The sequence below is a fragment of the Tamandua tetradactyla genome, chromosome 12, assembly GCF_023851605.1.
Source record: "Tamandua tetradactyla isolate mTamTet1 chromosome 12, mTamTet1.pri, whole genome shotgun sequence".
In the NCBI taxonomy this organism is placed as follows: Eukaryota; Metazoa; Chordata; class Mammalia; order Pilosa; family Myrmecophagidae; genus Tamandua; species Tamandua tetradactyla.
In genome coordinates this window covers 57,454,763-57,466,391 of record NC_135338.1, presented here as the reverse complement: position 1 = coordinate 57,466,391, position 11,629 = coordinate 57,454,763, and the positions used below count along the sequence as shown (strand labels likewise).

Here is an 11,629-nt window from a genome sequence, read left to right as displayed (position 1 = left end):
TTTTTTTTTTTTAAATGTTGACTCTGAACCACAGAAGCCTTGTTCCAGCCTCTCTGCGGGGTTTCTCTGCTGGAAGCACAGCCCCCAAGAGCCGGGGCTAGGGTGAGGCGAGCAAGGTGTCCACTTGGTCACCAAGATCAACATTATTTTAATGCAATTTTTTAAAAAAATCAAAATTGATGCAAAAATTCCATGATGACCACAATTTCAAAATTTTAAATAACGATAGGATCCGATTCTAGAATTGCAGGGCTCCCCTGCTCTGTCTCACTCTAGTGCACGTCCTGCTGGAGCCTGTCCTCACTTCACATGTTGATAATATTGTGTCCCTTATGGGCATATTTCCTGCTTCCTTTCCTCTGCTCACCATTTCTCAAACCCAACTTTCCCCTAGTCACAAGGTTGGCTAGAGGATGATGCAGGGAAAAGAATACTGGGAGATACCACAAGGTGTTGTGGGAATGTTGTAAAACTCAAAATCAATGGCAAGTTATGCTTAACTGATGTCATATCTTGGGCTTGGGGAGAGTTTCTACTCTAATGATACTAAGAAATTCTTACTGTGCCTGCTCAAAATGTCAATAATACTGAGAAACCCCGATTTTATGAAAAACCTCCCGGGTGTGGATTTACCTCTCACCACAGGGCTTTCATGCTCCTGCCTGAGGAGTGGTCTCTGTTTGGAATGAGTGCCCTGCAGTAAGGGTCTTGCTGGATGACAGGAGCTGGGGATTGGGGACCCTCCTCTTTTCTCCTCCTGAGTTCTGAACTAAATGAGAAAAAGGGCATATGGTGACCAAACTATCACCTTTGTTAATGACCAGGAGAGGAGGTTGCTTAGGCATGTGGCGAGAATGTGTTTCCTACTTCTGAATCCTGGAATCAAGCAGACTTGCCTATCGGGCCCGGCAAGGCGGGCCACTTCTCCCACTGGGGAAGCATCAGGCTTTCCTCACGGCCCATGAAGACCCTTCCCAAAGAGGGAAGGGGAGGAAGGACTTAGACTATAATGGCCCAATCCTTGTTTTTGAAACTGTCAATCTCATAAGCCACTCCTCCTCTATGGGGAGGAGTTAAGGGGCAGGCAAGGGGCTGAAAGTTTGGGAGAAAATCCCTCCCTCATGGAAACCTGCCAGGACGATGGTGCCGTCTGCTGCAGCAACAAACATTCCCCAGATCTCGGTGGCATAAAACAACAAGGGTTGTCAAAACATTCCTGCTAACCCTAAAGAACACCTAAGGGCTCTATCTGAGATTCTACAAAGGTTTTATGTTTTAAGATTACTTTCCAGAAACTTACTACCCCCAGATGGGTTCCCAGGCCAGATAAGTCCTGAAATCCAGAGCGACCAGCCTCCCCAAAACAACTAGCATCTCCCTATCCCGTGTTGCTGACAGCTCTTTCCAATATGAATAAATTAGAATGATGATAGCCCAAATACCCCTAAAGTTTGGGAGAAGGATCAAAAGGAGGATTTAACAGAGAAGATAGGATTAAACAAATGAGTATGACTGCTGAATCACTACACTGATATTTCTTTTAGTTTCCAGTGTCTTGGAGCAGCTTGAAAGAAAAACCTAAAACTGTGGAACTGTAACCCTTACCAAACTTTGGAATCTGTTCTATAACTATTTGTTACAATGCACTTTGAAATTTATTGCTTTTTTTGGTATATATATATATATGTTATATTTCATAATAAAAACAATGTTTAACAACAACAACGAAACAACCAGAGTTTATTTTTTGCTCACACGACACACCTAATTTAGGGTTGGGGGGCTCTGCTCCACTCCGTGGTCCAGGCTGGTAGGGCATCACATCTTAACGATGGCACAAGCTTCAGGGTTAGCCCCAGCAGAGGAGGGAAGAAGATGGAGATTGTGCTTGTAAATGCTTCCACACATCAGTTCTCACGCTGGCCAGAGCAAGAGAGATGGCCACGTTTACTCTCAAGAGAGTGAGGAAAACGGGAGTGTCCCAAAAGGGGAAGAGAACTGGAACAGCGTGATGGGCATGCGGCAGTAGTGTCTCTCACTGAAGAAGAGAGAGGAAGAATTTCCTACCTACCCCCACCCCCACCACCAACACTGGACCAAAGGTACTCCCTGCCAAAAGGCAAGGTTTTCTCAGGAATCATTTTCTAGGGAGCCACTGTACAGAGCTAGAGCACTAGGCAGAGCAGGAGACCCTAACCTCACACCAATAATGCCGCTGTTTGATGAGAAAGTATCCTAGGCCTCAGTTTTTCCATCTGTAAAATGAGCAGGCTCCACTACATTCAATAAATGTAGTTAAAGGAGTGGATGAATAAGCTGCTCTGATTCTGTTGAGCTTGGGGAGGTCAGGGTTGGGGGACTCCCCAGCCTTCCTTCATTATGCCTAAAACCATCAGGGGTTTTATAATTGGCCTTGTGCCTGCTGTGCCCTTCTGCTCAGCCCCCTGAAGCAAAGCCACTAGTTGACTGGCTCCTGATCACAGACATATGAGTGAGCCAGCACTTAATTTCAACAGCGTGAGGAAATCCGACCCTCCCATTTCTCAAAAGGGGAGGAGAACTGGAATTGTCAGTGAGCATCAGTAGTTCTTCCAGCAGAAGAGCCTCCCAGCTGATCCCAGCCCAGATGGTCGACCACAGGATTCTGAGCTAAGCTGGTTGTTTTATACAAACCACTAAGTTTTGGGATGGTTGGTTATGCAGCAGTAGATAAATGATACATTCTGCCAGCCATCATCCATATTCTTGCATAAGTGATCTCTCTAATGTGCCACTTCCCTGATCGGACACTCCATCGACTTGATTTCATAGGTTGAGAACTTGGACAAGGCTCAGACTGGAGATGGCCAACACCCTCCTTCTCCTATCAACCTTCAAAGCCAGCTGAGAGTCCCCTCTCCTGGCTCCTCTCCTTCTCCCCCACGTGGAAACATTTTACACTAGATAGGAATGCTCTCTTTATCTCTTTTCTTGGCTGCCTCCTCTGCGGGCAGTAAGGCCCTCCAGGGTGGCAACCTTGCATGTGGCAGATGTGTATCTAAAGTTATCAGATCCTTGTTGCAACATCCTGCCAAGAGATACTGCGGCTTTGCTGCGACACCTTCTGTATGGGAATCCCCGGTTAGCCAAGGCAGTTGGTTCTGTCATGGGCCAGCTCCGCATGTCACGAAGGTCTTCCGTAAATTGAGCCAGAACGGTTTTCTCAGGAGTTTCTTCTCTTCAGTCCTGCTGAGGTCTCACTCAGACATTTATATCCCTCTCCCTGTAAGTCTTGTCTTCTCAGGCCCTAACTGTGTCCCAGAAGATATAGCGTTGAGACTCTTCAATTCGATCCCTTTCTGATGAATTAGCCAAGAGCTGGATACAATACTCCTCAAGTGCCCCACTCAGCGCTAAGCTGAATGGGCTCTCACCTCCCTCATTTTACATGTTATCCCTCTGTTAATGCAATCTGAGAGTGACAGCTATTTTGGCAGCCACAGCACCCTGCATTTCCTGCCAAGTAAAATCCTGAAGTGCCTTCCTCTCATACTCGTTAAGCTCCAGCTTGCCCATTCTGATACTTTTCTGATCCCTGAAGCTCTGGAAACTGGGCCTGGCTCCCTGCTCACTGTCTCGAATCCAACTCCAGTCACAGGGAGTCTCTGCCACCACTCAGGCCACTAGGGGCAGCTCTGGTGGCAGTGGGAAGTTCAGATGATGGGATCCCTGGCACTCAGGCCTCCAGTCTGAGCCCATGTCATCCAAAGCTGTCCTCAGACCTAGCAGACAGCTCCAAGTCTGCACAGAGCCCTGCCCCAGGACTCCAGCTCACTGGGTCACTTGAGCAAGTCTCGGCCCATCTCTAGGCCTCGGTTTCTTCATCTGTAAAATGGGGGGGGGGGGGTTGAACTTGCTGATATTTTCTTGTTAAAATTTTTTATCTTAAGTGAATTGTAGATTGGTATAGAATTATAAGAAACAATGCAGAGAACCACCCTGGCTCCTGCCCCCAGCTCCCCCTAGTGCTAACATCTTACACATCTAGGGTGCTCCATGGCAGTCAGGAAGCTGCCATCGCTAGAATCCTCGGGCCTTTTGCAGACTCCACTGCCGGCTCACAAGCACACATGGTGATGGCACTTGAAGGCTCCTGTGGCTCTGAGGGGAGCCCGGGCTTGGAGAGAGCCTCCGAGGGGCTGCCAGGTGGGCACCGTCCTGGGCACTGTCCTGGGTGTCAGGCATGTTTTCATCCTTTTTCCCTTCCTATTTTCAGCCTTTCCTTCCCCTGTCTTTTTTTTTTTTCTTTTCTTTTCTCTTTACCCCTTTCCAAAAAGCATTTGAGACAGCCTATGAAGTCACTTCCTTTGCACAACTCCAGCGGGTTAACACCGCTGTCATTCTTCCCATTTTACGGATGGGCTGCCGAGGCTGTGACTTGCCCAGCTCACTGGTGCTGGAGGGAGGCTTGGAGCTCACTGGGCGGGACTCTGAGGCCCCTGCCCTTCTGACCACACCCCTGGGCTATGCCATCAGCCCCCCACAAAGCCCTTGTGGACATGGGGAGAGGGCCTCTGGGGTAGACGTGGGGATGCGAGAGGGGGTGCAAGGGAGTCTGGAGAAAGGACTGGGTACAGGGCACCTCAAAACCTGCTTTGTCTTTCCGGGCCCTCACTGTGGGGGATGGTGGAGCCGAAGGCTCATGGAGGCTGGATCAGTGCTGGGCTAAGAACAAGGGCTGGGGTGGGTGCTGGCTCTGCAGCCTCCCAGCCTGAGCTGAGGCCCTGGGAGGTGTGGTGAGGAGGTGGGGTTGGGATGGTGATAGATGGCGGGACTGGGGTGGGTGAGGAGGTGGGCAAGCTGGGCGAGGAAGAGGCAAGCAAGTTGTGGGGGCTGAGTAGGCAGGGGAGTTCTGGTGGGGAAGGAGGTGGGCGAGTTGGGGGAAGTGAGGAGGCTGGCGAATTGGTGGGGGCGTGGAAGGGGGAGGATGCTCGCTGGGACCAGACAGGCTCCCACCTGCTCCTCATCAAGCTGTGACTCATCTGCAGAGAACAAGTCCCTGCCTGTTTCCATTGCAACACTCAGGAGTGCCCCGGGGCTGGGATTGAGTAGGGGCTGCGCAGGGAGGGGGAGCACAGCCTGGCCCTGGTCCCAGTGTGGACTGCAGCGGAAGGTGTACTATCTCTCTGAGGCCAGGATAGGCTCAAAGCTGCAGATGGAGCAGAGAAGGGGCTCAGCATCTCTGCTCTCCCAGAGAATAGGAACCTGTGTGGGCAGGAGCTGGGGTGGCCAGAAGACCGTTTGCTAACTTATCCCCTCACCCCGGGTGAGGCCCAGGCCTGTGAAATACACCAGGTGAGCTGTCAAATAGACCCTTAAAATTTAAAAACATTCTCTTGTACTATGGGCCCCTGAGTGTCATGAAGGCAAGAGTTACTCCTTCTACAGCCAAATAGCTGACCTTTTGACAGCAGGGCAGGAGAGCAGTAACACCAGGCCTTGCCAATTTTTCTCTCGCTGTGGGCCAATCACCGTGCGTTAGCAAATTGTCCATCCATCAGGTGTCTGGCTTATCAGAAGCAGGATTTAGTCTACCCTTGAACTACAGACATATGAGCAATGTGCTCTGACTTCTTTGGCCAGCACATTCTTCTAGAATGTGGGATTGTCTTCTGCAACTCTCACAGGGGATTTTTATAAGCCACAAGTGAAATGCAGACTGAGAAAGAAGAGAGGCATGCCTGGGTCAGTTCGTGCAGAGCATGGCCCGTCCCCCGCTGGAAGCCCAGCTCCACGGCATATTGCTCCAGGCCTTTGCACCCGGATTCCTCCCTAGGGGCTACGAAGTTGCACCTGTTGGAGTCAGACCAGCTGGGTGACTTCTACCCCTGACTGCACATGCCATCTTGGGTCAGCTTCCTGCCTTCCTCGGCCTCCTCCTCCTTACCTGGAAATAGGCTTCATGGGGCAGGGAGGTGTCATGCAGAGTAAATGAGCTGCCCGCGGTGCCCGCAGGACTGTGCAGAGTTCTCCCTTCTAGGCTGGGCTCTGGTTTGCACTGGGCTTCCTTGGGCAGGTCGTGCTGCCCTCTGTTTTCTAGGCTGTGGGGATTGCCCTAGCTCCGGTGCATGCCTGAAGCAGGTAGGCAGGGCCAGGGGCAGCTGGAATGGGGGTGCCCTGTTGGCAGAGGGCACAGCTACTCAGCGTCAAAGAAGGTTGACTGCAAGAGGGCCAGACGTGTTTCTCTGTCTGTGCACTGCGAGGTTCTTGGGCCCACAGGGGTGCCTGGAACAAGGTAGGCGCTTGATAATTATCTGCTGAATGAGTATAGACTCGGTATTCCTAGATCTTCTAAATGTTCAAGAGAAGTTGGAAATCTGGATTCCTTCGTGGAATTTAAATATTGGTAACCAAGTCAAGCAGTTTTTAAACACCACGTGGCCCAGATCAAACACGTGTGCAGGTGGGTCCTGCTTGTTGACCCACAGATAGGCCATCAGAACCACACCCTGCTCACCAGGAAACACACAGGGCTGGAGTGCCCCTCAAAGGGCTGTCGCTGATGGCCTAGAGGTCCTAAGGGTCCAGCTCCTAGCAGCCTCTCCAATCTCATCTCCAGACTCCAGAGACGTTCCATTTCCAGAATGAAGTGAGGTCTTTACTGCTGTCCCACAAGAGTAGCCTTGGCCCTTGCAGCAGGGAAAGCTGCCCATACCCCTCCTCACCCTGGAGCTCACTGCCCCCCATTCCATGAACATGACCTTGGACTCTCTCTCCTGCCTAGGTCCTTCTAGCATCCTGCTTGGCTGCTTGACCTCCACCCTGAGCCCTCAGCTCCTTGCCTGCCTCACTCTGACGGCCTTCTCCTTCCCTCCACTCCAACTATCCTGGACCAGGACTCTGCTTGGTCCTTATCCTCTCCCGGGAGAGTCCCACTGCTGGGATGTTCCAATCAAACATTTCTGGTCTGTGGCCACACCTCCTGCCTCTCTTGCTCTCTCACCTAGGAAATCCCATCAAACCTGTTCTTTGACCTACTGACAATTCTTCTTCTACACCTGCTGTGATCGTTTCCTCTCCAGAGTCTAACCATAGCCTCCAGCCTCCCATGACTAAAACCCCAATTCCAGAACCTGCTGAGCATTGCTAGAGCAAATTCACTCAACAAATACCTGCTCTCTGGCTTCAGCTGGGTGCTCAAAGTGGCCAGGACACACCTCTCTGGTCCCGAAGGAAGCTTGCTCAGCCAATGGCCATCGTGGATGGCCTTGACCACTTGGCTTTCCCCAAACCTCTCATCCTCCACGGCTTGCCTCACTCTCAGCAGATGGCCCACTCCCTCCTCCACCTTACTTCACCCTTCTGCCTCCCAAGCTATAAATCTAACTGCTTTTGGGTCAAATTTGTTTCTTCTGCCTAGATTCCTCATTTTCCCTGTTTGGGAAACTCCACTGGCCAACTCCTTGTTCTCTGGGATTCAGCCTATAAGTTCCTTCCTCCAGGAAACTCTCTCTCACCACCTTCTCCCACCCAACCCAAACTGGACTGGCCACTCCTTCTTTGTGTTCTCACTGCAGCTTTTTCCATTCTGATGGGTAGCGGTCATCACACTTCTTTGCTGTCTCCTAATTCTTGCCTATTGCCCTTTGGTTAGGGGTGGTCAGGGGCTGCAAGGAAGAGATATTTTCAGGCTCCCACTTGTATCCCTAGTAGCAAGAGTGAGGACACATCATGTTCAACAAATATTCTTTTGGGACTAGCCCCTTCTACCTCTGTGTTTTCATTACACTTCCACTGGCCCTTCCTTCCTGTCTCTGTGTATCCAAATTCTACCCAGCTCAGAGTTTACTCCCTTTGCAAAGCCTATTCTGATAATGCTGGAAGCAATTGATCCCACTCCCCTCTGAATGCTCCAGGTACTGGCTCTGTAGCATGCTCATGCAGTTTCTCATTTTCTTTTTTATGTTATCATTATTTTGGTCGGTGCCAGCTCGTTGTGGATGGTCTCTCTGTCCACACCATCTTTGTATTCTCAGCAGTTGACCTAGAATGTTTTGGATGGAGAGATGGAAAGGCAATGAGAGACTCTTGCTGGATACTTGTCTTCGTCTCCTGAGACACCACTGTAATAAATGACCACAAGCTTGGTGACTTAAAACAACACACATTTATTCTCTTAGCCTTCTCAAGGCCAGAAGTCTATAGCAGGTTTCCCTGGGCTAAAGGCCAAGGTATCTGCAGGGCTAGTTCCTTCCAGAGGCTCTGGAGGAGATCCCTTTCCTTGCCTTTTTTAGCCCCGAGAAACCACCTGCTTTCCTTGGCTCATGTCTCCTTCCTCATGCCGCTCCAACCTCTGCTTCCATTGTCACATCCCTTTCTCTGACTGGGACCCTTCCCTTGCCTCCCTCCTGTATGGACCTCTATGACTACATCCAGGACCCACCCAGATAATCGCAGATGAGCCCTCATCTCAAAATCCTGAATTTAATCCCGGCTGCAGAGTCCCTCTTGCCACATTAAGGTGGCATTCACAGCTTCCCAATGATGGGTTGTTTTTTTTTTTATTACATCAGAAATAATTTATAAGGAAGCCAAGCTTCTGGGTTCACTGCGTTTCAATTCCGTCAGAAAAGTCGGAGGACTTCTTTGCTACGGGGAGAGGGCTTTGTCACCGGGCTACCCGGAGCACATTGTTTATAGAGCGCCCTTTTGGTCCTGAAAAGCCGGCCCACAAAGACGTAAATCACCGGATTCAGGCAGCTGTTGATAAAGGCAAAGAAGTTGGTAAACTGCAGGCCCAGGTCGATGAACTGCTCCCAGAAGCAGCCCTGGGAGGCTCCCATCTGGAACAGGAAATCCAAGAAGGCGAAGAAGTGGTAGGGGGCCCAGGTGAGCAGGAAGACGGCCACGAGCGTGAGGATCAGCGCCGTGATCCTGCCTCCCGTGGCCCCCCCACCACCCCCCGTGCCGGGCGCCGCCGACCTCTGCCCACCTCCGCAGGGAGGCCAGGATGTGGAGGGTGAAGAAGACGATCACCGCCACGGGCACGAGGAAACCCAGCACGTTCAGCTCCACCATCCTTGCCACGTGCCAGCCGTGGTGGGGGAGCAGCAGCACGCAGGCCGACACGTGCAGCTCCGGCAGCGGCCGGACGTGGCGCAGCAGGAACGTGGGGATGCTCAGGAGGGCGCCCGCCGCCCAGATGAGCGCGCAGGTGGCCTGGGCCCAGCGCCCAAGGGGTCGGTCAGCACGCGGTAGCGGTCCCAGCTGATGGCCACCACCAGGAAAATGCTGACGAACAAGTTGGTCTTGATGACGCCATTGACCACGCAGCAGAGGAGGGTGCCGAAAGGCCAGTGGAACTCGTTCCGGATGTTCTCGGCCCAGAAGGGCAAGCCCAAGACAAATACCAGATCGGAAGCGGCCAGGTTGGCCAGGTAGGTCTCTGCCACGCTCAGCCGCCGCCGCGCCAGCAGGAAGAGGGACAGCACGAGGAGGTTTCCCAGCAGGCCGAGGAGGCAGATGGCCACGATGGACGTGGGCAGGACTCTGTACAGCAGAGACCAGGTTTCCTGGGCATTCTCACAGGACGTGGCATTGGTAGGCAGGAGCTGGGTCTGGTTGGAGGGCTGGAACTCCTGGAAGGACTGGGGTCATCCACTGTGATCTGAAATGAGCGGCACAGAGTATAAAGTGGGAGTCAGTGAACAGAGCGTGCTAGCCTGTTTTCCTAAATAAAGTTTTATTGATACACAGCCATGCCCCTTCAGGCACACATTGCCCATGGCTCCTTCCAGGATATAATGGCAGAGTTGAGTCATTGCAACAGAAAGCTGAAAATATTTACCATCCCCCCATTACCCAAAAGTTTGCCTTGTCCTGGCATGAAGGAAAGAACCAGGGCTTTGAAACCTGAGTTCAAATCCTGGTATATATGCCTGGTGGGAGCTGCTTAGACTCACTCATTTTTCATTTTCTTTCTGGGAAGTGGAGCATGAGTGCTTCTCGTGTGAGATTGTACTAAGGTCTGGAGACAGCATATAGGAGTACTGAGCATGGTAATTGGCAGAGAGGATGTGCACAGCTGGAGGTGGCAGTCCTCTTATGAAAACTTCTTGATGATCATCAGCAGTTTAAAAAATATTTAATGAACTACCTCTTTATGCCAGCCCTTTCCCAGAAGGTGAGGGACACAGCACACAGAACAGACTGGCCCCTGACCTCATGGTGCTTACAGCTTGAGGCAGAGACCACCATGGGAACAGCAGGCAGTGACCTAAGACAGGCTCAAACAGAAGTGAGGAAGAGGCATGGCCAATGTGGAAGCTGAGTTTTTAGGCTGGGACAGCAGGTGGATGGGGCAGGGGCAACAGTGTAGGGTGTCTAGAATGACAAGGTTCTTGAAAAATATGAGACATAAAAAAATAATGGTAATAAGTAATGTTTGCTCAATGGACTCTGTTTTTCAGGCGCCATCCTAAGTGGCTTACGTTTTCATGTTTTCTCATTTAATCTTTCTGACAGCCTTATGAGGGAGGTGGCATTGCTAGCTTAGCCCTGAGAGGCTGGGCTGCTCATCTCTGAGCACAAAGCTGGTTCGCAGTGGGGCCTGAACTTGAACCTGGGCTCCTCTGCCTCATCAATACAGACCTGCTGCTAGCAGTCTCTCTGCCTGGTCAGTGAGACAACTGGGCTCAGATAATTAGCCAGCATATCCTATGAGACACAACTGGTGAGTGGCAGTGCTGGGCTGTGAGTCCAGGTATACAGTGACCCCAGGGGCAACACACGCAGCCACACAGATGACCTGCCTCCCAGGGGCCCACAGGACTGGGAGGAGAAGAGGGAGAGGGTAGGAAAAGAAACCCTGCTGCCTTCCTGAGGCAGACTCCACCTTCCAGCCCCCTGTAAGGCCACTAAGGGCTGGGATTGTATCCTGAACTTGTGGTTTTGTGGGTACCTGTTCACACCCAACTCAGAGGACCCACACTGAGTTGTGAGCAGAGCAGTTGTCTATACTGTGGGATCTCTGGTCCCCAGGACCTGAAAATTCTTCCCCTTTCTGGATGACCGTAAATATGCAAAATGGTTAGAACAGTTCTTGGCTCTTTAAAGTTGTCTAATAAATAGCAATTACTATTGTCATTATTGATATTACTCAGTGATGCTTGAGATTCCTTCAGTTGGACAAAGCTTCACAGTCTCTAACAAGAGATATTGTGCAAGAGAGAAACAATCTTGGAAGAAGTCTGTTTGGCTGTGATTCTGGGCAAGTCACTTCATCTCTTTGACCCTGACTTTCCCCATCTGAGGACACAGTGACCTCAGACTTTCCTTCTAGCTATGTGTGATGGTTAATTTCATGTGTCAGCTTGGCTAGGTTATGGTGTCAGCTTCTTTGATCAAGCAGGCTCTGGCCTGATTGTTACTGTGACTGTATTTCATAGAGGGATTTGCATGGATAGTCAGTGGATAGCACCTGCAGCCATTACATCTGCAATTAACAAAAGAGATCCTCCTCAGCAATGAGAGGAGGCTCCTCATCCAAAGAGTAGTAAATCTTAAAGCCAGAACTAAAGATTTCAGCAGTCAGAAAGAAGAATTTCTGTCTCTACTTCAGCCAACCAGTGTCTCCTGGGCAAATCAACTT

General features: G+C 51.0%; 1 protein-coding gene across 1 annotated transcript; it reads right to left on the bottom strand.

The window, feature by feature from the left end:
• Nucleotides 1-8,061: 8,061 nt before the first annotated feature.
• Nucleotides 8,062-9,632, bottom strand: BDKRB1 (bradykinin receptor B1; the record flags this gene model as incomplete). The annotated part of the gene is given in 3 exon segments (XM_077122313.1): nt 8,062-8,942; nt 8,944-9,212; nt 9,215-9,632. Coding segments are annotated over 3 exon segments (1,026 nt in total), but the record flags the coding sequence as incomplete, so codon positions are not given.
• Between the last annotated feature and the right edge of the window lie 1,997 nt (nt 9,633-11,629).